This window comes from Diceros bicornis, chromosome 8 (genome assembly GCF_020826845.1).
Source record: "Diceros bicornis minor isolate mBicDic1 chromosome 8, mDicBic1.mat.cur, whole genome shotgun sequence".
NCBI lineage: Eukaryota > Metazoa > Chordata > Mammalia > Perissodactyla > Rhinocerotidae > Diceros > Diceros bicornis.
This window is the reverse complement of record NC_080747.1, coordinates 69,026,273-69,053,254: the sequence shown is the minus strand read 5'-3', so window position 1 is coordinate 69,053,254 and position 26,982 is coordinate 69,026,273. Positions and strand designations below refer to the sequence as shown.

The following is a 26,982-nucleotide window of genomic DNA, read 5'->3' as shown; positions in this document are numbered from 1 at the left end:
ATGACATGATTTTATATATAGAAAACCCTAAAGAATCCACCAGAAAACTTTTAGAAGTAATAAACGAATATGGTAAAGTTGCAGGATACAAAATCAACATACAAAAATCAGTTGCATTTCTGTACACTAACAATGAAGTAGCAGAAAGAGAAATTAAGAATACCATCCCATTTACAATTGCAACAAAAAGAATAAAATACCTAGGAATAAACTTAACCAAAGAGGTGAAAGATCTGTACACCGAAAACTATAAAACATTTCTGAAAGAAATTGAAGAAGACACAAAGAAATGGAAAGATATTCCGTGCTCTTGGATTGGAAGAATTAACATAGTTAAGATGTCCATACTTCCTAAAGCCATCTATAGATTCAATGCAATCCCTATCAAAGTTCCAACAACATTTTTCACAGAAATAGAACAAAGAATCCTAAAATTTATATGGAACAACAAAAGACCCTGAATAGCTAAAGGAATCCTGAGAAAAAAGAACAAAGCTGGAGGTATCACACTCCCTGATTTCAAAATATACTACAAAGCTAAAGTAACCAAAACAGCATGGTACTGGCACAAAAACAGACACACGGATCAATGGAATAGAATCGAAAGCCCAGAAATAAACCCACACATCTATGGACAGCTAATCTTTGACAAAGGAGCCAAGAACATACAATGGGGAAAAGAAAGTCTCTTCAACAAATGGTGTTGGGAAAACTGGATAGCCACATGCAAAAAAAATGAAAGTAGACCCTTACCTTACACCATGCACAAAAATTAACTCCAAATGGATTAAAGACTTGAATGTAAGACCTGAAACTATGAAACTTCTAGAAGAAAACATAGGCAGTACGCTCTTCCACATCGGTCTTAGCAACATCTTTTCAAACACCACATCTGACCGGGCAAGAGAAACAATAGAAAAAATAAACAAATGGGACTACATCAAACTAAAAAGCTTCTGCACAGCAAAGGAAACCATCAACAAAACGAAAAGACAACCTAACAATTGGGAGAAGATATTTGCAAACCATACATCTGATAAGGGCTTAATCTCCAAAATATATAAAGAACTCATGCATCTCAACAACAAAAAAACTACCAACCCAATTAAAAAATGGGCAAAAGACCTGAACAGACATTTCTCCAAAGAAGATATACAGATGGCCAACAGACACATGAAAAGATGTTCAAAATCACTAACTATCAGGGAAATGCAAATTAAAACCACAATGAGATATCACCTCACGCCCGTCAGAATGGCTATAATTAACAAGACAGGAAACAATATGTGTTGGAGAGGATGTGGAGAAAAGGGAACTCTCATACACTGCTGGTGGGAGTGCAAACTGGTGCAGCCACTATGGAAAACAGTATGGAGATTCCTCAAAAAATCAAGGATAGAACTACCATATGATCCAGCTATTCCACTGTTGGGTATTTATCCAAAGAACTTGAAAACACCAATTTGCAAAGGTACATGCACCCCTGTGTTCATTGCAGCATTATTCACAATAGCCAAGACTTGGAAGCAACCTAAGTGCCCATCAAGGGACGAATGGATAAAGAAGATGTGGTATATATACACAATGGAATACTACTCAGCCATAAGAAATGATGAAATCCAGGCATTTGTGACAACATGGATGGACATTGAGGGTATAATGCAAAGTGAAATAAGTCAGAGGGAGAAGGTCAAATACCGTATGATTTCCTTCATTAAGTAGTAGATAATAACAACAATAAACAAACACATAGGGACAGAGATTGGATTGGTGGTTACCAGAGGGGAAGGGGGGAGGGAGGAGGGTGAAAGGGATAATTTAGTACATGTGTGTGGTGATGGGTTGTAATTAGTATTTTGGTGGTGAACATGATGTAGTCCATGCAGAAATAGAAGTACAATGATGTACACCTGAAATTTTTACAATGTTATAAACCAATAAAATAAATAAATAAATAAATAAATATAGCACAAATATAAAATGGTAAAGGGTTGTAGAGTTTGGGATAATAATTTTAAACTTGGTTAAAAGAAAAAAATGACCTATTTCTGTCCGGCATTTGAAAAACAGAGAACAGAGAATATGGAATTTTCTTTATTAGATGTTCCAATACTAGAGAAGACCACCTGATGTGGTAAAGGATCTCTGGCTTCAGAAATCTGACAGACTGGAGCAAAAATCCCAGCTCCACATCTTACTAGCTCTGTAACCTTCACCAGTTCTGCTCTCAGACTTGATTTTCTCATGTTTCACAAGATTTTAAGGATTAAATAAAAGGATGGACATTAAGCACTTAAGTGTCATGCCTCAGATACGGCAAAAAAGTATAATAAGCCTTCTCTCTCACAGCTCCAAAACTTAGAAAAAGTGACATTTATTACACGGACCAGGATGACTTCACAGCTTCTGTTGTGCACCCATTATATTCATCTTCATCCAATCATACCTTGAAGATAAACCAGACAGAGCTTTCTTGAGGATCTCAGGGGTTCTATCTGAGGATGGTAGAATTTCTGGAATATCAGAATCTGTTCTGGAATCCAAATCTCCATATCTGTCATCAATATCTGTTTCCTAAAATTAAAGAAAAATGAAAATCACTTTGCAAAATAGAAAAAAAAACATGCTTGACAATGCATTTATTTATCGCTTAGTCTGTCAAATCTCAGTTACGTAACTTGAAACAAAGAAACAACTATTAACTTATCTTGAACATCCAAGCACTGTTGTGCTTCCCTGTTAGGAAAGTTTGATTATCTTTGCTAAAATCTATCAATATAAAGGATTAATTTAAACAAAAGACACAAAAAGAAACTCCTATATTATCTAAATCAGAAATTTACCACAAGAATCAAATGTTTATTGTTTTGTTACTTAACTGGGAGAACATGGTGTTAATTCCATGTAGATTCTGGTCAGCTGTACACAGTCTATTTTTTATTTGATTACAAAGCATCAACAATAAGTGTAATATCTTACACTGGCAAAACATTTTATTTAACTTTTAAGCATTTTAACTTCCATCATTTTTATTAGATCCTCAAGAGACAATCCCAATGAAACAAGTCACACAGACGTTATCATCTCTGTTTCACTGGTGGGTAAACTATGATGAAAAGCTTTTGCTTTGTTGGTGAGTTTTTTTATAGTTACTTAAAACTCAAACTCAAACTGACTTCTAAGAGTGCATATACAGGAGCTGTTGGGCCTTTATACAAAGGTGGTCACTGTAGAATTTCCAGGGATAGAGTAGCCAAGAAATTTTAAGAACAGAGCTGCCTATTGCTCAGTTTTGAAGTTATTCGTTCTGCTGAAATGTTAACGGTCTCACCCCGTGTCTTCCCCTCTCCTACACCCTTCCCCCACCACCATCCAGCAACGTTCAGTAAAGAAGGCTATCATATAAATGCTTTGGGAGAATGGTCTACAGAGGGGGAAACTGGGGCAAAGGGGTTGAACTGGGGTGGAGGGAAGAGAATATTCACAGAGGCAAGAGAATATTCACAGAGGCAAATACAAGCGAATGGAGCACCGAGCAGAATGTTGGGCCACATGTGACCCTAGGAATGAAAGCGCCTAGGAATTCAGAAGGTTTCGGTATTGCAAACCAAACTCAGCCCTCATTAGTTCCAAAATTTTGGCAAATTTTGTCACGCCTTTAATTGTTTCCTCATCCATAAAATGGAAGCATTTAATATAATGCCAAGGACTTAGTAAAGTCAAAGAAGTAGTTAGCTGTTATTACAACTGAATCAAGTCTTCCATTTCCTCATTAACTGGCTTACAAATAAAATTTTAGCCTTGGGGGAATATTTTCAGTTTTCATAAAGCAATAATAAACGTTTGTTTACTAACTATAACTTTCTTTTTAAACAATTATAGAATTAAATGTGTCGTTATACCAAAAATGACAATGAAACAGACATGTCGAATTCCCGCTGTGACACTGAGAGTCAACTGGCCACAAAGCAGGTTAAACAGAGACAGATGTTGACTAATAAAGCACGAGACGGAACACGAAATGTCAGAGCACCTGCTGTCAGTCTGACATGCCAACAGGCCTTTGACATCTAGAACAACAGAACACATCACTTTTTTTTTTCTTTTCCCTGCTACTCTTTTTTCACCTTCAATAACCCAGAGTGCTGAGGAGGTGCTGTGAGTGGTAGTGGAGATGGTGACCAATGGAAGTGGCTCCATAAGGCAACATCACCATGTTGCAGAATGAGCACTAGACTAGGAATCAGGAGTTAGCAGTACTAATTCCACCTCCACTCTCCCTGGCAGCGTGACAAAGCGCAAATCACTTAACCCCGAAGACACTCAGGCTTCAGTTTCCTCATTTATAAAATAAAAGCAGTGGAGTAGAATTCAAATTGTGCTCCTCAAGACCCTAGAGCTTTCAGCAAACCACCCCAAAGTCCACTGGGCAATAACTGTGACGGGCTGCAACCCTCCCCTCTGCCCCTTAACAAAGCTATCCTGCTTTTATTTTTATTATTTACTCTTCTGATTTCCATTTTATATACCTTAGAGAAACACAAAATTAAAAACAAGATTTAACTAGGCTTCTTCGATTTCATTCTAATAACTAAAGAATAAAAGTTAATTCCTAAATAGTAGCATTTTATAACAAGGTTATTCAACTACTGGAATTAGCAGCAGAGATTCTTATTTTTCTGCATTTCTTGTATGGATCCTCTGTTTCAAAGATGCCAGACTTGACAAGGAAAACAAGAGTGTGACTGGAGACCAGGGGAAAGAAGGAAGCAGTACTTTAAGGATCAACCAGAGTCGTGCAGCACTGGGCATGTGGAACGAAGGTATATAAAATGTTTAAGAAAACCAAATTAAGAGCTTCCTCTCAAGCCCATAATTTAAAGACGGTGATCCTTCACTTTCCTTCCCGGGCCATGTTCTCCCACCACCCACCAGGTGATCTCATGCACCCTCACAGCTTCCCTCTCCATCTCGCTATACACTGATGACTCCCCATAACCCTGTCTCTCTAGCTCCCAGCACACCATCTCCGGGTGGGGTTTCCACTAACATCACCTGAAACTGAACATCACCACACTGCTCTCTTTTCCACACCAAACTTGTTGCCCCTTCTGTATTTCCTACTCAGGTGAAGACACCACCACCAAAACAGTTAACCAGTTACTCAGGTTAAAAACCTGGCTATCAGCTTAACACCTGCATCTCCTCTAACCCAAACACATTCAGTTAGTTAGCACCTAGCCTGTCTGCCACGCGTCTTTCCTCATCTCCATCCTCACCCCCTGCTACTACCCACCTTGCTGAGCATCATCCTCTCTCACATACCTCACCCCCCTTCCCCGCTCCCATCCTGCCCCCTCTAACCCATTTTCCATGGTGCAGCCAGAAGAACCTTTCTCAATGGTAAATCTGATTTTAACGTTCTCCAGCCTAAAACCAGGATAAAGTGAAACCACTTAGCATTGCTTTTCTCCATTTGTCATGATGGGACCCGCTCTTCCGTTGCCTCTGTGATGACTCTGCAGTTTTCACACGGTGCCATCCTCCCTCTTGCATCCAGATGCTTATTCTATGTGCAAAGTACAAACTGTGCCCTGTCTCTCTTGCCCACATCCCAGTTCTAGTCCTCCCTTCTCTGTTCCTCAAACCTGGCTACTGCCCACTCATCCTCTGACCTCAGCTTCAAGGTCACTTCCTTTAGAAATCTCTTCCCTGACCCACAGCTCCAGGTTAGCTGCTCTTCAACTGTGTTTCCACAATTCCCCTCATTTCACCTATTAGTCTACATTAAAATAATCTGTTTGCCTGTCTGTATTCCCCAGTAGTCCACAAGCTTTGTGAGGAGAGGAAATACCATCCACTGGCCTCACCCCTGAATCCCAAGAGGCCGGCAGAGGACCTTGTACAGTGGCTGGCATTTATTAGTCACTACATAAATGTGTGTTGAATGAGTCAAGGCCATCACTTCATGCTAATATTTAAGATTAAAATAAGAAGTTCCCAGCTGTTCTTGCTAGCTGAGTAGTCTTGGCCAAGTCACCTTGCTTGGAACCTCAGTTGCACTTACGTAAAATGAGGGCCTCTGACTGTGAAGGACTACCCTTTTCCAAATATAAAATTATAATGAAAATATGTCTGGTAAATGATGGCTGAAAGTTGAAGAAATAAGTTTCTTTATCACCCTGTAAATGCAATTCCTACAGTGAAAGTGCACTTAGAAAAGAAGAGCAAATGCACTTTACAACCACTGATGTATTTACTCCTCACATTACCATAGAGATAGGTAAATAATCACCTCCATTTTGTGGGTGAAAAAATTGAGGATCAGAAAGGTTAAGAAAAGTGCTCAAGTTTACACAGCTCTAAGCAGTGGAGCTGGGATTTGAAACCATGCAAGAAGAAAATTAAAAAGACAATTCTCCCCCAAATTGATCTACAGATTCAATGCAATCCCAATAAATATCTCAGTCTTTTTTTGTATAAATGTACAGGCTGACTCTAAAATTTATATGAAAATGCAAAGAACTTAGAAGAGCCAAAACAGCTTGAAAAAAGAACAAAGTTGAAGGATTTACACTACCTGTTTTCAAGACTTACTATAAAGCTGTAATAAAACCGTAGTATTGGCATAAAAGAAAAAATGATCAATGGAATAGAGTCCAGAAATAAACCTGCACATATACAGTCAAATGACTGTCAACAAAGTTGAAAAGGTAATTCAATAGATGATGCTAGAACAATTAGATATCCACATGCAAAAAAAAAAAGGAAAAGAAGGAACTTTGATCCATATCTCACACCATTTACAAAAATTAATTCAAAATAGATAGTAGACATTTACAGAAAACTACTGTTATGCATCACTTGACGACAGGGATATGTTCTGAGAAAGGTGTTATCAGGCAATTTCATCGTTGTGCAAACCTCAGAGGGTACTTTCACAAAGCTAGATGGTATAGCCTACTTCACACCTAGGCTATATGGTACTAATCTTATGGGACCACTGTCTTATACGCAGTCCGTCCTTGACCAAAACATCATTATATGGCATGTGACTGTACAGAACTTCAATAAAATCTTTCAGACCTCGGGTTAGGCAAAAAATATGACAACAAAAGTATGACCCATAAAAGAAAAAAGATAAAAGATAAATAGAACTTCATCAAAATTAAAATTTTCTGCTTTTCAAAAGATACTGTTAAAAGAATGAGAAAACGAACCATAGACTGGGAAAAGATATTTGCAAATCAGATATCAAATAGAGGTCTTGCATCCAAAATACAAAAAGAACTCTCAAAATTCAATAATACAATCAACTCAATTAAAATACATGGGTACAATATTTGAACAGACATTTCAGCAAAGGCAATACACAGATGGCTAAATAAGCATACCAAAAAATGTTCAACATCACTGGTTATTAGGGAAATGCAAATCAAAACCACAGTAAGATACTACTACAGAACTATTAGCATGGCTAAAATTAAAAACCTGAACTGGGCCGGCCCCATGCCTTAGCAGTTAAGTGCTCGCGCTCTGATACAGGCAGCCCGGGTTCGGATCCCGGGCGAACAACGATGCACCGCTTGTCGGGCCGTGCTGAGGCCGCGTCCCACGTACAGCAACTGGAAGGATGTGCAACTATGACATACAGCTATCTACTGGGGCTTTGGGGGAAAAAAAAGGAGGAGGATTGGCAATAGATGTTAGCTCAGAGCCGGTCTTCCTCAGTCAAAAGAGGAGGATTAGCATGGATGTTAGCTCAGGGCTGATCTTCCTCATAAAAAAAAAAAAAACCTGAACATACCAAGTGTTGGAGAAGATGCGGAGAAACTGGAACTCTCACATACTCCTGGTGGGAATGTAAAATGGTACAACCACTTTGGGAAACAGTTTGGCAGTTTCTTAAAGAGTTAAATATACATCCACCATATGACCCAATCATTCCACTCCTAGGTATTTGCCCAAGAAAAGTGAAAGTATATATCCACACAACGACTGTACACAAATGTTCATGGCAGCTTTATTTGTAATAGCTCCAAACTGGAAACAAGAAAATGTCCAAAAGGGAAAAGGACAAATTGGGCTACATCCATACAATGGAATGCTACTCGGCAATAAAAATGGGTGAACTATTGACACACGCAACAATACGGATGAATGTCAAAGTAATTATGCTGAGTAAAAAGAAGCCAGACAAAATACACACAGTATGTATATGTATACATACATATGTATATGTATATATGCATACATGTATGTATAGTATTACATTTACATAAAATTCTAGAAAATGCAAACTCAGTGCCAGAAAGCAGATCAGTGGTTGTCCAGGGTGAGGGGGGAATGACAAAAGGACAGGGGCAAACTTTTGGTGGTGATGGATATGCTCATTATCTTGATTGCAGTGATGAATTCAGGGGTATACACATATGTCAAAACTTACCAAATTACACAGTGTACGGATGGTCAATTTAGTGTATGTCATTTATAGCTCGTGGCGACTCCTGAAGAGAGCACAGAAGCCAGGGGTCAGGGAAAGAGGACTGAGGTGCTTCCTAACACTGGGGACTAAAAAGAGAGGAACAAGGGCATGGGGCTCCAGTCTATTCAAGACGATGGCTCCAAAGAAAAGCCTCTGAACTAACGAAGGTAAACAGCGGTTTAGAATTCAACAGAGGACAATATATTAAGTCACTCACACTTTCCACCCCTTTTACACCTGGTCCCCTAAACAGTGAGTCAGACAACCAGGGTGGGCTTCTCCACCATGGGGCCCTTGAGGGTCACAGCGATCCCTGTACCTAGTTAGGCACCAAATTTGCAACCAAGCAAAAGGAAATTCTCCAGCAACACAGAGCTCTGTGCCTAAAAGGACCAGGCCTCTTAAAAATCTTGAAGCTAAATAGTTCTTACTGGAAAGAACCTTAGGTTATATTCCTGATGTCAGCATTTCCTCTCCGTTTCTTCATTGTTTCCGTATAGACACAAATTCCTTCCCCTTCTCCCAGGACAGGAAGTGAACAGAGAACAGAACTGCCTCCATCTGTGCTGGGGAGGGGACTAAGCTGATTTATTTCCTAAGTGAGTCAGCAGTATTGTGAACTGAGAGCGGGTTGTGGGGGTCTTCAACACCTCTGTGATGAGGATGAACCGTAAAGGGATTAAATAACATTGTATTCTGTAGACAGAAATCCAGTTTTCTCAGTGATCAGCTCTATGGTCCTATCCTACACTTATTAACTATGACTGATAAAGCCTCTTTACCTTTTCCAAACTTGAATTGAAAAAAAAGACTGGTCCTCCAAATCTTTCTCTGCAGCCCTGTCCTATTCCCCCCAAAGGAAAGAGATAACTGGATGGTCCACTGCACCACCCTACTATTCTCATCAGATATTACACCATACAGTGGATCCCAACGCCGGGATCAGAGAAAACCAAACGTGCCTCGGCAGCATATAAAGCACCTTAGTAAAAGGCAAATTTGATTACGTCAATCAACCACTTAAAATCTTCCATGGGCTTCCCACTGCTCAAAGCCAACCTCCTCTTACTCTCCAGCCAGGGATCTCGGCATGCCCACCCTTCATGCTCTGTAGGACTGAACGTCCTACACACCCCAGAGTGAACACAGTCTTAACCGCTCCACATTTTGCTGTTTGTAACACTCTTCTTCCTTGGAACCTGGCTTTGCTGGCTAGCATCTATTTATCCTAAGGTCTCTGCTTAGATATCACTTCTAGAAAACCTTTCTTCAGGAAGCCTGTCATAAGCAGAATAAGAGCCGCCCACAGATGTCCACATCTTAATCGAGGAACCTGTGAATGCGTTACGTCACAATGCAGAATTAAAGTAACAGATGGAATTAAGTTTGCTAATCAGCTGATCTTGAGATGGGGAGAGTCTCTGGATTATCCAGGTGAGTTTAATTTAATCACAAGCGTCCTTAAAAGTGAAAGAGAAGACAGGAGAGTCAGAGCCAGAGATGTGATGACAGAAGCAGAGGTCACAGTGATGCTGGCTTTGAAGATGGAGGAAGGGGCCATGAGCCAAAGCATGTGGACAGCCTCTAGAAGCTAGAAAAGGCAGGGAAACAGATTTCCCCCTAGAGCCTCCGGAAGGAATAGAGCCCTGCCAACACCTTGATTTTAGTGCAGTGAGACCCATTTCAGATTTCAGAACTCCAGAACTGTAAGATAGTAAGTTTGCGGCGATTTGTTACAGCAGCACTTGGAAACTAAATTCAGAGCCCCTCAGCCCAGTTTGTGCAGCCCCCGCATGCCCCTCAAGCAGCCTGCCTCTGCCACGTTCACACGACATAGGTTTAGGTTTCCTGTTCACCTACCAAACTCTCACCCACATGGCTCCGCCCACCACCAGGAGCTTGGTGAGTATGTGCTGAGTGAATGACAGCCTGTCATCTCTCTATCCCCAGATGGAATCAGGCTGATTCTTCCAATCTGCAACACCGTTGCTCTTACTATTTTTTGTCAACTCTAAAACGCTATCTACAATATTCAAACCCTTTCTAATTTCAAGGACCATTTTAAGACTTTCCTAAATTTCTGGCTCATTCTGATCTTTCCCCAGTGACACCCAATTCTATTATACATTAAAATTATATATGTCTTGCGGTATCATTTATGTAAGTGTTAAATTCTAAATTAGGAATAAAGATCCCCGAAGGCAAAATCCATGAGATAATATGAAAGAACTTAGAAAGCTGAGTTTCATTCAAATGTGAAATATTACTGTCACCACAGATTTGCATTTTTATCTGAGATCTTATTAGTGCTGGGCTCTCCACAGGGACATCACTTTTTCAGGGCTAAGAGAAATAATGCTTACAGCTCTTCTGCCCTGTCCCCATTTGGAGGAAAACACAAATATATGAACTAAGAATGATTAAACCTGTCCCTGGATATTTTCTGCAATGTGTGAACCTTGATTGGATCTTGGTTTAGGGGGAGAGGGCAGAGGAAGAGGGGAATCTCCAATAGTCATTTTGGCAGCAATTGGGAAAAGTTGAATATGGATTGTTTGTAGATAAAGTCACTTTTAATTTTTTTAGATATGATAAAGGTATTGTGGTTATATAGGATAATATCTTTAAGAGATGCATGATTTAATATTAAGAGCAAAGGGCCATGAGGTCTGCAACTTATTTTCACATTGTTCACCAACAAAATATTTGCATATACATATATGGAAAGATAAAGCAAATCTGGCAAAATCTTAATTGATAAATTTAAGTGCTGGATGTACTGATGATCATTGTACTAGCCTTTTAACTTTTTTATGTTATTAAAAACTTTTATAATAAAAAGCTAGGAAGAAATTCAAAGCTAACAATATACTGTTTAGGACATACAAATACTTTGTAAACCTATCAAGAGAAAGAAGGAAAGATTGAATATAAAATTCAAGCTGTGATTACCTAGGTGCCTAAGGGGTTCCTGTATCATGATCCTTTTGTACTGATTCCATATTTCTTAATAGCAATATAAATTATTATAAGTAGTATTACCAGATGCAGAATTCCAGGGGGCACCATCTACATTGAACTCTACATGCATGGTGTCACAAACAGCTGTTCAGAGCCTCAACCTAGAAACAGTTCAAGTACAAAGACAGTAAGGGGGGGGGGGGAGGGGAGGAGAAAAACAAAACCAAAACCTTGAAAGAGACATGATTGTTTTCCAGATCCAGAATTTTGTATTTTAAGGTAAAATATTAAGCCCCAGATGGGCTTAATAAATATTTGCCGCTCCACAGCACCACATTGTTTTCAAACAACCTGCTTGGAATAGCAAGTGGCAGTGAGCCCAGTCTTGACTGCCAAGGTGTTTGGTCCCACCTGAGACAGCCAGACGTTGAGTGAAGTCAGACTGGCTTCATCAGCCTGACACAAAGCCCTTAAATAGCTGGCCACGGCTCCTGGCAAACAAAGGGAATTGCAAGCAGAAAAGCAACACTGCTTTCCTAGCCACCAGGTTTGCAAAAAGCAGCTTTAAATTCTCATAGGTATGAGCTCCTCACACGGCACTGGACTATGGTTTCTCCCTTTCTGTGCATTCCAATTTTATATTTAAAAGAAAGCTTAAAATCCTGATTGTTCTGACAAAGTCTGAAACATTCAATGGCATGACATGAAAAATAACTTTGACCTCTCCTTGTGGATAAGAAAATAAGTAAACATCTAGAAAGATAACTAAGCTTGGCATACCTCAAGAATGAGTATGATGAACAATGAATTAGTCATTAATGAAATTAGTTCTGCTTTTCTGGAGTCGCTTCAAAATATGACATCATTCTCATCTAACAGGTTCTAAAACATTTCCCAACTAAATGAATCAAAGTGTAAACAGCTATAAAATAAAAACTAATGATTTCTTCTCCTAATCAATCATAAAATAAGCGAGGAAACACTAGAAACAGTTTTGACTTAAATCTGGGTGCCTGAAATCACAGAATTACAGGTTTTCAGGTAAAAGTTTCTAGCCAAATTCAGAAAGGCCAAATTAGTTTACAAAAATCACACAGAGTAGTAATAGTGTAAAAAAGTTTATAAGGAAATATTTTAATTAATTCTATAAATTTAGGACCACATATCTAATTTCTCCTTTACATTTTTTGTCAGAAAATTTAGGGTAAATCCCAGCTCTAAATACTGTGTGACCTTGGAAAAGGCATTTAGGTTTTCAAATCTTAGTTTTCTCCTATGTAAACTAAGGCTCTCTCTCTTGTCTACACAATTATTAAGAGATTCAAGTTGATATTATATATAAGTGAGCATTTTGCAAAGTATAAATTTTGACACTGATAATTTACTTTATTATCCTTTTGCTATGCAGTTAAAGTACACAATCCAAGATATAAGTATATTCTACAATTAGTTGATGCGCAGCAAACACATCATGGCCTCACCCCTTTTCTCAAAGGTACAGAGAGCACCAAGAGCCACAAAAAAGGTGACAATCAGAACCTCAAATCTAACAGGCACCCAACAAACATTTACTGAATGCACAGAACCAAGCCAAGCCTCAGGATGTCTGTAAATTCTTAAATGACCTATTTTCCTTATACTGAATTAAAACCTTATTTTTTAAAGACATCTCCAAACACAAAATAGTTAAAAAACAAAGACACAAAACCTCTGTATTTCACTGTGCTATCCATGAATAAACATGTGAAAGTCTGTTTAACAAAAATGCATCAACATAAAGAATAATCATACTACAAATGTATATATCATAATTTTTCTTTACGAGATAGTTTTCCAGAGGGCTATTTTCAATTGTCCTACTTTTCCCTAGTACATTTATGACAAACAAAATATTGTTTGCACCAAAAAGTCCATTGCAGTACACACATCCAAAGCTTGATATAGGTGATAACATCCTATGGCAAAATTTCTCAAAATATTAAGAAAACAAACTGTTTAGAGTTAAGATTAAAAACATTAAGTAACAATGTCGTAATACAATATTTTTTAGAAATTCTAAGCAAAATGTAAAACATATTTTAAAGATGTGAGAAAGAAACTACTGCCCTCATCCTCACATAGCTTACTGTCTACACTAACATGACTTTAAAATTCTTCATTAGCATAACTTTACTATTCCTGGAGACTGGAGTTCCTTGTTCATCACAAGAACTTCTGAAAGACATCAAGTCAATAGGAAGCATCAACAAACAAGTTTTCCCCTAAGACTCATTGAACCTCTGCCTCAAAACCCTTGCCTGGCTATTGCCACCAATCCCAAACTATCATCTTGTGATCCTTACCCAATCCTAATCAAGTCCCTGCATAGAAAGAGCCACCTTAAAACGAAACCTCCAGTTCTCAATAAAAGCCAACCTTGCTTTTCCCCCTTCAAGACTGCCAAAGCTCTTCAAGTGGAGTTCTCCCTCACCACAGCAAGCCTGAACTCAACTTTGTCTTATCAATTGGTTGGGTTGGTGATATTTGGGGACCTAGCACTCAAAAAATGTTGTTAAATAAAATGAATATGCTGCAAATGGCAAAAAAATATCATGGAAAATTACTTAGGTGGTAATACTGACTAACAATTGATCGATAGGTGAGGAGTTGGAGGAGTATCAGTCTAAATGGTATTCTAGAAGTCTAAATCTAAATATCAATATTTTATTAATGGCCTAGGTCTAGACGAAAAAATACAGAAAATGTTCATTACACCTACAGGTGACTCCAAGACAACCCATAGTGAAGTGTGCCAAAGTGAAGAACTTATGGAAACAAAGTTCCAAAATTAAAAGTTTATTTAAAAAATATTAGAGTATTTATGAAAGAAACTGCACACATCTCAAATGAGGATGGAAAGAAGTTAACCAATCTCCAATTGTTTCACCCTCAACTTCACAAACTAAAATCTGTCACAAAGTAGCAACCCCACTCAGGAGCATACCAGGACCTCGTCTGGCAGCACACTACTCCACGTGTGCTCTCCTTTTCTGGTCACAACTTCCATGTGCACCCCCTTCTTTCCCAGTGCTGGTCCTGTCAGTTGGGTCTTAACTTTCACTTCCCATTGCTCAATCCCTCTCAATCCATCCAGAGCTTCAATAGCTCTGTGGGCTTCAGTCCACTTCCCTGGCCGCCCTAACCTGTGGTCAGCCACTTCAGTCCTGGCCTCCCTGACTCGCTCATTCCTTTGGCATCCTTGTCCTGGCAGTCCTAGACCTAAATCACTCTCAGTGCCTTTCCTAGTCTCAGCTATTAAATGGGGCATATTCTAACACACATAGCTGTTGAGGAGCAAATAAAGATGTTAACAGTCTGCTGTAAACTCTAAATCACTCTATAAGCATCAACTATTGTGACTGTTACTGCTACTGAGTTAGGAGCTATGCTAATTTAGTACACAACGAATCTACGTTATTTTGGTTTAATTGAATCTTCCCTGAGTTCGATAATTCTGTTAGCTGCCTCTTGGTCATTCCGCATCACACTCTCTAAAATGCACTCCAAACAGATCCCAGTCAGAGATGAGTTCTAGTTCCAGCTCTGCCACTTGCTCTAGGTCATTTTGGACAATAACCAACACACTCCAGAGCAAGTTTATTGCTTTTTAAAATATACATAAGGATTGAGTTGAATTAAAGTGTCTCTAAGATCCCTTGAAGCTCTATGGTTCTGAGACCCTACTTGGCTGAGAAAATTGAAAGCATCAGTCAAACACTTTGATCGTCCCTCTTCTGCTTTTCAAAATGTTTCTGTATCCACCCTCCATTCCTTCCTTCTCTCCTTTCCTCGGACACCCCAGTCATCTGCATTCTCCACGCTATGTCTGCATTCTTTTTTCTAGGGCCTGCCCATCCTCGTCAGCATCTTCACTCTCACCTTGACTTCTTTCACAGAAATTCATGTCACATCCCCTTGAAAAAGAAAAATTTCACTTGATCCTCCAGTCCTCTCTAGATGATACCCTGTATTTCCTTTCACTGCCACTTCCTGACAATAACTACCAATATTTCACCTCTCACATCCCTCACCCTAAAACCTGGCTTCTACTAGGACCTTTGCTAAACTCAGTGTTCTATGCCTCACCCTCATTCCTAAATACTACTGATGATATCCCCTAGGCAGTCCCTTTTCCTTTAGCTCCCAGCACCTCATTATCTTGGTTTCTTCCCTACATCTTCAACCCTGCTCTAAACATGGGCACCTCCCAAGGCTCTGTCTTCAGTTCTCTCCCCTCTCTATCCTAACCAAAAGTCCACATCTCCAGCCCTGACCTTTCACTTCAATTTCCACCACCACCCTCAACCACCTCTCTATTTAAAGAATGACACACCCTATCCAACCCAAATCACCCATGCTCACTCCTAACCTGCAAAACTGCCCAATCATTTTTGCTTCTTTCCTAAAAGTCTCTTAAGCTGTGGATCAAAATGTGTCTCTCAGCAGGCTTCTCTTTTATTAGTCTTACTCTGATCACCCTAGTCTAGGTCCCATCACCATTATGTAAAATATACATCCTCTCTCTCACCCCCTACTACCCTACCTCTTCTAGACATACTACAAGCTTAGTATTTCATAGCTATAGCATTTGCAACACGCTCCTATCAGATTTCTTTGTGGCAGGTCTCTCCCCCTTCCAACACTTTCTCCAGATTGCTACTAGAGTGATAGGCTAATGCCTCCACAAAAACTTTCCAGCGGCTTCCCAGAGTCCATGAAATAAAGCCTAATCTCCTTCACAAAACTCTCAAACTCCCAACCCCACTGCCCAAACAGGCACAGTTTATGCTCCAGGATTATCAAATTAAGTTCACTTCCCTGTCCCTAGAATGCTGACTCAAGAAACAGTTCCACACGCCCTTTGCCTAGAATGCCCTTCCCCAACACTTGTCTCCCTGGTGAGGCCCCGGGCATCTTTTAATTCCAAGCTCAATCCTCACCCCCTCTCTTGTCCTTTGTCTTCATGTCGAGTCCACCTATGCCCTCTATGCTAACAATCAGTCTTGTGTAGACGTCTAATAAATCTAATTCATCTATGTCTCCGGAGGGGTTCCTTGAGGGGGCCGTCTTGTCATCTTTCAAGCATTACTCCAGATTTCACAATTGGGAATATTCCCCTGCAGATAAGAAACATTTTTTCACTTGCTAATTCTCTGGGGCACAGAGCCTTCTCTCAGGGTGAATCTCCAGGTCCTAAACAATGAGAATGTCATGTTAATACCACCACTATAAAAAGACTACAAAGTGGCACGGGAGTGTACTACAATAGCAGAACAGAATATACCTACTCCACTTCTTTTATTAACTCCCCTCGAGTTTTGCCTTTACTGCAACTTGCACAGAGAAAGTACTTAAGAGTTTAAATGTACCAAATATTAACCAGGCTCTGATGGGCCTGATTTTAAAATAGCCCTTGACCTGGAAATACAGGTGCATTCAAATATACATCCTGACAAGAAAGGACAGAGGATAGAGTTCAATGTCTGAGAGCTTACCAAGTCAAGAGTTCCTTGTGATAAACTCTAAAAGTACAGCAACATTTTAGACAAGGTTTGAAACTCATCCTCGTCTAAGAAATCTTAACAGAATGGGTTACATATGATAACGTCTACTCTCAGAAAACAAAATCCAGCTGGGTCTGTATTAACGAAAACCAATAGTGTAGCATTTATAAATAAATATGCAGTGAGGTAACTCAGTCACAGATAGCTAGAGACAACAGTTTTAATGAGTCAAATCAAACCACAGAAGTAGTTTCCATTTTAAATACATTGGGGTGTTAAGAAACTGAATTATTTTATGCATGGCTTCCTGAAAATGTTTTCTCTTATTAAAAGCTTGTTAGCTTCTTCTAGTTAAAGAAGTCAACATGGGGAAACTGGTATTTCCTTGATTCTAAACTATACCAATGGTAAAACAAAACAAATCCCAACCTAATTAATTCTATTTTTGGTCTAGTTTCCAAGGCAGTTGTCACATACTATTCTCAGCCCACTGTTTCTAGCTTTGTAACATCAACCTTCAGTAGCTGGAAACGGTTACAGTTTGTATAATTCCTTGACACATATGCTCTATCACAGAGTCTCATTTTATTCCACCTGCCATCAAGAGTAGGAAAAAAAAAAAAAGGATGTCATCCGATTAACTCTAAAGTTGCATTCCTAAAATCACTGTTAAATTTATTATTTCATGATATCATGTGATATGTTCCTATCAGGGCTTTGTAATTTGGGTTACATCAAGTCCATCAACACCAAGTTCCAGGTGGAACCCTCCCCAAATCAGAACTGCCAGTGAGGCTCAGCAACAGTACAAACCAGAAGAAAGGGAAGCAGGAAACAGGTTCTAGTTCGGAAAGGTCCCTGACTTGACCTTGGGCAATCCACTTCACTTCTGTAATTCCAACTGCAATATCTGCTTCCAAAAGAGAATCCTTCTAGGAATACTTGAAGTGCTTTAAGCTTCTAAAATAAAATGGAATTTTATAAACAGAAGATTTTATAAAACAATCTATTCTCTGGCCCAATTTCCTAAACTGTCCAATCGAAAAGGTCATAAAACTGCTGTTTTCTTTTCAAAAACTCCTACTTGCACCACTGTATTACCGAATAAGCCAAACTTTGACTCTTTCTCTGCCTTTTAATAGAATAGTAGTATTACATCTACTTATTCTTAAATGTGAAGCAAGGGTAATCTATAGAATTGGGAGTTAAAAGTCCTCACGAATTAATGTGTCAGGTCAAATTAGGTCTACTGGTAGACAGAAGAACTGCACTGTCTCCCGGGGACTGAAAAGAAGCTGGAGGATTACAACGTGTCCCCTGAATGATACTCTCAAACCTCCAAAATTCTGAAAAAGGACAGAGGAAGCGAAAGTGCTGATGGGGGAACGCGAGAAGCAAAGCCTCCAGTGTCAGGACCCAACGACATTGTTAGAACCGAAGGTGCATGTCTTAAGTTTAGTCCTTACTAACTTTGTTCCTCCACTGTGAAGAGGTGTGAGGTGGCTGCTACCAGAAAACTGCAGCTCCTAGGGTGGCGGGTTCCATCCTGATTCTAGCGTCGGCCTGAGACCCCGGGGAGGAGGATTGGAACTAAACTGTAGTCAAGTTGACCCATCCAGCTCTCCCGGGAAGCGGTGGCAGTCATCCTGGAAAACACCCTCACGGGGGTCCGGGCTCTCGACCCCACTTGAGGAAGGAGAAAATAATGCCAGGCCGGAGGAAGGCGCAGCGGGCAGCTGGCGGCTTCACCTGCCGTTCTGCGGGCCCCACCCCTGCGCCCAGGTGTCTCGGCCCAAGTCAGGTCCCAGCCGCGGCGCGGGGGTGCGCCCTTCGCGGCTCCACTTACTTTGTCACTGGTGCTCTCGGTTTCGTGGTCGCCGCCGGCTGCCTCTCCCTCGCGGGGTGGCGGCGCCACCGCTCCCCCGGGGCCAGGGCAGCCTGCCCGGTGCCTCAGCTCCAACATCTCCCGCTGCCGCGCGGCCGTGCAGGCCTCCTCCAGCGCCCCGAAAGCCGAGCTGCGCGCGGCGTCTCGCCGGCTGGCCGCCCTGCCACCCCGCAGCCGCGCCCTCGACGTCCGGCAGAGCCGCGGCCACTAACACGCCCCCACCACGGAGGCACCGCCACCGCGCCGGGTCACCCCCAAAACGGCATCAACGAGCGAGCGCTCGAGGCCGCCTCCAGCGAGCGCGGCGCCGGCGGAGGGGCGAGGGGCGGGCGCCCCGCCCGAGCGGAGAGGGCGGGGAGGCGGAGGAGAGCGGCCGCCGGTTGCCAGGTGCGCGTCCCCACGCAGAGGCCCAGGTGGGAGGAGAAGAAGGGGCGGGGAGGGAAGGAGGAAGCGTGACTCGCTTGAGCCCCTCGCGGGGCGCCCGCCGCCGCGGCCCTGCCACTCCCCGGCCCGCCTCCGGACTCCGGAGTCGGCGGGTCCCGGCCCCTACACCTTTCGCCCGGGTCCTGCCTCCCGCAGCCAGGTCACGCGCCGCAGGCCCCGCCCCGCCCCTCCGCGCTGCACTGCGGTTCCCACAGCCCCGCCTCCCTCGCGGGGGTGACGTCACGACCCGGCCCCCACCGCCCCGCCCCCGCCTCTGCGCGCGCTCAGGTGGGGGCTTTGAGACAAGGTGGGAGCGGCGAGGGCTGGAGAAAAGGGGAGGGGCGGGGGGGTGCAGGAGGGACGATCATAGTGCTTGGAAGTGAGGAGTGGGCACTTGTAGACTCGTCACCTGGGAGGGCTGGAAGAACTACTCGAAGACGCCTGGTAAATATTGACAGCACTCAGCGCCCCCTCTTCAAATGACTCGGCCGCATCAACTTGACACACCGCGGTGTGTCGGAGGTTCAGAGGCGTCCAGGAGCAGAAACTTGTCTGGCAGGACGGACTCGTTCACTTCGCGACATTCTAGCCCCGTGTCATCACCTTGAAAATAGGAGATGCGTTTGCCTCACTGGGCGTCCCGGAATGGGTTGGCCAGTTTCAGTCACAAACCCAAGCTGTGTCTTCCAGAAACTCAACTATTGAATCTCACAAAACTCAGTGCCTAGGGTCCAAAGAGGGAACCTGGACCTGAGATGCCATGGGATGTGATTGCCAACCAGCTAATCTCTGAGCAGTCATGGACCTTGGGATGCTAAAGCTGGAACTGGAAGGGCACAAGAGCCGCATTAATTCCATTCCAAATCCTGTTAGAAGGTGATTAGTTTTCTTGACATGTATCGCCACCTGGTCGTTACTGACAAGCTGACAAATGGGAAAAAAAGGAGGAGACAGGCCATCATACAAACAGGGCAATGTTCAGGAAAACACTCTTACAGAAATAAATCAACAATATAAATTTCTCAAGGTTATTACTGACACGTTGAAAATAAGTAACGTTGTTCTGCAACTTTAATAACATAAAAACAAAAAGTCAAAGTAGGATGCATTGAAAAGCACAGCACGAGGACATCATTTTACTTCACCAAACAGATCTTTAAAGCTCTGGGTTCAGTGTGCGTCACCACCACATTTTCAAAAGGATGTAGAGAAATCACTCAGTCTTATGGGAAGAGTAACAAAAATGAAAAAGATATGAAAATAAGTCCTTGAGTGATGGTCATGGTGTGGTTTTCCTTAAGAAACAGAAGACTATGGGGTGACTAGGTTATTCGGTTGTTATCCATTTCTTTGCAGGACCAGAGATGAAAGACTGCCTAATTGTCAAGAACATAAGGTTACAGAGGCTGCTGAAGGCAGTAGTGGAGTTTCCATCTCTGGCTTCCTCACCCCACCCAGCAAAAAGGGGCATTAGAAGTGCTCCATTGGTCCATTCTTTTTTTTTTTTTAATTGAGGTAACATTGTTTTATAACATTGTGTAAATTTCAGGTGTCCGTCATTATATTTCATCTTCTGTATAGACTACATTGTGTTCACCAGCAAAGGTCTAGTTGCTGTCCATTAGTCCATTCTAACCTTTGTGGAAGTTAAGAAGCCTGAGTTCTAGCCCCACCGATGCCACTAATTGGCTGTGTGGCCTTGGGTAAGTTATTAAGCCTCAATGTCCTCAAAGGAGGATAGCCTCTATGGACCTTTCCAGCTCACACATGATTCTGCAACTAAAGCCTCACTTTATCCGAGTCCAGCCCTGCCTTTCCCCCATGCCTCAAGAAAAGGGACCTAGCATGGCAAGGGGCCCCAATGGTTTCCTCTTTCCCCTTGCTCTAGTCGACCCAATGGCTCCTTTGACTTCTTTTCCCTTTGCTGCAGGAGAAGAAGACAGAGTGAGAGAAATGGCAGGAGGGAACAGCAGGGGACAGAAGCAACAGTATTCCCTGACCTGGGACAAGTGGGGCCAGTGCAGAGACTGCCAAAATGGAGTGGTTCACTGCTTTACCTCAGCTTTCCTGAAGCTCTGCCTGCTTCGTGTATTTCAGCTGACAGTAATTTCTTTCCATCATCTTCATTACAGTTATTGCCGCTCGTCGAGTGATTCCCCTGAGCCCAGACAGCAGAAACCACAGTTTATTCATCTTCACAGGCCAAGCCTTTGCCATAGTGCTGGGCACCCCCCCGCCCCACCAAATAGTCAACATGTTTGAAGAAGTGAATAAAGAAGTGAATGAATGGCAGAGGTATAACATATACAGTATTTGTAGTTTTTTAATAAAAAGATCTATATTAGACAGGTACGCCCTTTTCTTCATTTTTCACCTACATGAAAAAGAGAGAGACTGATTTTAATGCGTATTAACAGGGAATTCTAGTAATGACTTGCACATTGTACTTAAGATATATTACCATACAGTCAGTCACAACTGAACTTAGCTCTGTTTCTCAGACTTTCTCAACGGCTTTTTTCTTTTTCATTTTATCTTTCATTTGTCTTCATTCAGGGAGCTTACATTCTCTAAATTTACTACATTTATGTTCGGTGACATGAAATCTGGCATGTACTGGCTTCTAAGGCTTCACTTGTTAGTTTTATGAGAGTTTAATCTGCTGAAGGGCCCCCCAAGCATATGCATGGGCTAACCACAAAGGAGACACTCAGCCAATACTTCTCAGATGATTTATAGATTTTCTACATTAGTGATATTAGAATGATTTATAGCTCTTAGTGAAGGATTTGCTAGAGGGGAAAGAGAGAGAGTGCTAACATTGTTATCTGTACGGTTTTTATTTTTAGTCTGTTTTTTTTTTTTTTACCTTCTCTTTTGCCCTAAGATGGAGAGACCTTGCCTGAAGTAGTAAGCATATGAGATGGAGAGACCAGCTATCACTCTCTTCCCTGAGTCCCCTCAGACCGTTCCCAGACTGATAAATATTTCCCTCTTGTGTGACAATTTGAACTGCTTTCCACATCAGAGGCTCAAAGGCGCCTGGCTGGAATGTCCCCCGCTTGCCAGGGGAAGAAGAAATCTTCCTCAGCCAAGCGTTTCCAGTTGCTTGGACACCCACATTATAGCTTTTGTCGCTTGACCTATCTTTCTCTGTTGCCCTCTGTCACCGCAGTTTGTAAGTCGGAGGTAGGAATTTCTAATTTAGGCCTACCAGAGAAACATTTTGTGGAAAATTCTTGAAGGACAATTTATGTTTATACTCATATTTTTAATGAAACTACACAGGAAAACAATGGTGTACCATCAAGTATTATAGTGACCAAGTATCAGAGAAGTGAGTGCGGGGCTGTAGTTAGAAGTACGGGTTTTATACACTGGAAACTGGGTTCAAGTCACAGCTCCACCATTTTCTAGCTGTGACCTAGTTTACTTGATGCAGCATTTTCATCACATACAGCTGAAGCTACATCCTAACTGACGTGCCCATTCAAAGTTTAAGTAATAAGTCTTTACGTTACGCTTTGCAAAGCACTTTCACATACAATGTTTTATTTATTCTACTCAACAACGTATGAGGGAGGCAGGACAAATGTTATTATTCCCATTTTACAAGGAAAACAATCTGAGGTTCAGAATGTAAACTGCCCAGGTTTACAGAGGAAATTTGGGATTGAAATCTAGGTTTTGTACTTCAAATTCTGCCAGGTCCATGTAAATATGTAGTAGCAGAAAGAAGTAACTTCTAAGAAGGAGCCACTTGTTCCAACAATCAAGCACAGGAATTCTGGGGCCAATCCATCTGCGTTCAAGTCCCAGCTCTGCCACCTACTGGCCTGTGGTGTCTGTCAAGTAACTTACCCGCTCTGTGCCTCAGTGTCCTAATGTATACAATATATTCCTCCTAGAATTCTTATGAAGAGTAAACTGGTTAATATATGTAAAATATTTCAAACAGTGCCTGATCATAGTGAAGCACTATACGAGTGTTACCTATAATTACCATTTATATTATTGAAAGCTGCGTTTCTCAAGGAGAACAATATTCTGCCTCTAAACTCACAGAATCTGCAACACCTCAGGAGACTCTAAAGTGAATGAGGATATGCTGACATTGCTTTGGTGAGGTGGGTAGAAATTATGAAATGGGGTAGGGCAACTTTGCAAAGAAATCATCAGCCTATCAAATTAATTAACTTTTGCAGCGGTAGTAAGATTAAGGAAATTGGCATTCCCTATTATTAACTGGAATCCATTACTCCCATGTGTCTTGTATCTGGTATGATGATTGCAAAATTCATGCCATATCTAGCTCCTCCGCTGAATCATTGTAACTCTGAGCAAATTATATTTTGGTGACTTAATTCCTTTGAAAAATAGGAGGTATATTCTTTCTATAACTTTCTAAATTATGTTCTGAAAGAATGGCTATGTATGTGCTTTTGATACTGCATGGTTCAACTATTTTGTTAATGCTGATTATGGCTGGATTTATATTTTTTTAGAGGTGGTCATTTAGAGAAGTGCAAGAGATTGGTAACTGTCCTTAGAAGGGCTGAATCAGGGCCAGCCCTGGTGGCCTAGTGGTTAAGTTTAGCAAGCTCTGCTTCAGTGGCCTGGGTTCACTTCCCAGGCATGGACCTACACCACTCCTCAGTGGCCATGCTGTGGTGGTGGCTCACGTACAAAATAGAGGAAGATTGGCCACAGATGTTAGCTCAGGGCTAATCTTCTTCAGCAAAAAGAAAAAGGAAAAAAAAAAAAAAAGGCCTGAATCACGATTTGCTTCAAAGTGTGTCAATTATCTCTGAAATGGCTGAAACCCGGAGGTATCAGTCAAAGTTCTTAGATGCGAGTCTGGCTGATGTAGGCAGACAAAGAATTTATTGAAAGGATGATAAGAAGCTCACAGAACTTGCACCATCACTGTGGGGACACCAGCCACCGGGCGCCACGGCGGTCATTGCTGACCCTTTCCAAGTTAGGCTTTTCTTCACAAACTCTTGTTGACTTAGACTTTAACAACGAGAATTGTTTATTATAAGATGCAATAAGCGCTATAAGACCTCTTTGTGAAAACAGCCTTAGTGATCAGAGAAATAAAATCTGTAATTCATGTCCGTTGGAAGACATAACAAATACCATATTTCTTCTCTTATGAGACACCCTTTTTATTCACATTTTAACCTCTCTGAAATCATCGTGTGTCTTACAGTTGATGTGATAAGAAAACATTGTGTCATATTTTAAATGGCCATTTTATTTTTCCTAGCAGTACATAAAATAATGGTGCATTTTTAAAATGGTGGTTTAATTCAGTGGGTGAAGTACAGCACTTTAAAGATTGACTATTGTTGGTTAGGAAGATCACGTATCTTGGATTTTTCCAGATGGTCCCAATTATATGTATTTTTTTTTCTTTTCAGTAAAGGGTATTTATTAAACATAAATATGATCAAACTTTTGAAAATTTGAAAAACTTTTCCATGTCTATGTATTCTCATAGCAAAAACAAACAAAACACCTTTTGCTAGACTATATTATGCCTAAATTTAAAAAAAATTATTTTATTGAGGTCATATTAGTTTATAACTGTGTAATTTCAGGTGTACATTATTATATATCAGTTTCTGTATGGACTGCATCGTGTTTACCACCAAAAGTCTAGTTTGTATCTGTCACTATACATATGTGCCCCTTTACCCCTTACACCCCCCACCCCACCCCCTTCCCCTTTGGTAACCACTAATCTGTTCTCTTTATCTGTGTGATTGTTTATCTTCCACATATGAATTAAATCATATGGTGTTTGTCTTTCTCTGTCTGGCTTATTTCACTTAACATAATACCCTCGAAGTCCATCCATGTTGTTGTAAATGGGACAATTTTGTCTTTTTTATGGCTGAGTAGTATTCCATTGTATATATATACCACATCTTCTTTATCCATTCATCCTTGGGTTGCTTCCATATCTTGGCTATTGTGAATAATGCTGCAATGAACATAGGGGTCCATAGATCTCTTTGTAATGTTGATTTCATGTTCTTTGAATGAATACTCAGTATCAGGATACCTGGGTTGTATGGTATTTCTATTTCTAATTTTTTGAGAAATCTCCATACTGCTTTCCATAGTGGCTGAACCAGTTTGCATTCTCACCAGCTGTGTATGAAGGTTCCCTTTTCTCCATATCCTCTCCAACATTTATTATTTCTCATCTTGTTAATTATAGCCACTCTGATGGGTGTGAGGCGATATCTCATTGTAGTTTTGATTTGCATTTCCCTAATAATTAGTGATGTTGAACATCTTTTCATGTGCCTATTTAAGGCCCAATTTTTGGTTTGGAAAATATCATCAGCAAGCATGTTTAAAAATTATTTCATTAGTGAGTCTATTTTATTCCTACATATTACAAAAGACTTTCAAAATTAGATGTATTTCTAGTAATACCTATTGTCTGTTGTCCCTCTTTTCTCAGTTCGATTTACTAAAAATATTTTTATCATATTTTAGGAGATTTAATTGATTTGCTTCCTAAATTAATATTAATATCTCGAATTAATCTCATCCATCCCCTTACCAATAATAATTTATGCCTTGATCATTTAGTATCTGATGCATTTTTCTGCATTTAACTGGAATGTGTTGATGTATGGGAGTGGAAAGGGACTGTGGCCTTCACTGTGGCCTCCAGCCGGTTGGGAAGACCCCAGAACAGGAAATCTAGTAGAGTATGTTTAGGTGGACCTGTAGTGGTTGTTAACCTAAGATGCTTAAGAAAGGCCTAGTACTTCAGTGTGTGTTTTTGTTTTTGTCAACAAACCTGGCTTCAGCCACATACCACTCAGACTATAAATACTGTACTGTTGTATTTAGGGAACAAATGCCAAAATGACTTACTAACTGGGTTTTGCTAAGTTATGTCCAATATATCTGAGGAGGAGATTAGTGATACAATGAAAACATTTTATGTAAGGACACTGAGATTTTTATAAGGCAAAACTTTGAATTACCTTACTTGCAAAGCAAGTTTAGACAGCCTTGTCACTTGGCAATCTTGTCGAGAGAATGCATGAATAGTATCAATTTGCATATGTGGATTAAAGAAATTACTCAGAACTATGGAATCATTGACATATATTAGAAAAAAGATTCACAAGTGTTTCAAAACACCAAGAAAACTGATGATTGCTAACATAGCAGTGTCAGGAAAAATTGACAAAGTTTTGGAAATGAGCAAGAGATTCCTGGCTGTCCTTGCAGCGGCGTTGGGCATTGCCTAACAGGCCCACCAGAGTTATGTGACACCATAGAGCGATGCACCTTTGATTGTTGTCTCAGTCAGCTCAGGCTGCTGTGACAAAAGTACCACAGACTGAGTGGCTTATAAACAACAGTCATTTATCTCTCACAGTTCTGGAGGCTGGAAGTCCAAGATCAGGGTGCCCGTATGGTCGAGTTCTTGTGAGGGTCCTCTTTCAGGTTGTAGACTGCTGACTTCTCATGGCCTCACATGGCAGAGAGAGAGAGAGGAAACCATCTCTCTCATGACTCTTACAAGGTCACCAATCCCATTCATGAGGACTCCACCCTCTTGACCTCATCTAATCCTAATTACCTCCCACAGGCCACACGTCCTAATACCATCACACTGAGGGATAAGGTTTCAACATATGGATTTG

At 41.0% G+C, this 26,982-nt stretch overlaps 1 protein-coding gene across 1 annotated transcript in view; it reads right to left on the bottom strand.

Annotated features, from left to right (window-relative positions):
- The window catches only part of CDS1 (CDP-diacylglycerol synthase 1), a 65,049-nt gene extending 45,652 nt beyond the window's left edge, over window positions 1–19,397 (bottom strand). The window contains exons 1-2 of the mRNA XM_058547429.1: window positions 18,836–19,397; window positions 2,447–2,574 (exon numbers count right to left, since the gene is read on the bottom strand). Of these exons, the coding sequence (XP_058403412.1) occupies window positions 2,447–2,574; window positions 18,836–18,952 (245 nt within the window). The 5' untranslated portion in view covers window positions 18,953–19,397. The remainder of the gene's footprint in view (window positions 1–2,446; window positions 2,575–18,835) is intronic.
- Window positions 19,398–26,982: the final 7,585 nt, after the last annotated feature.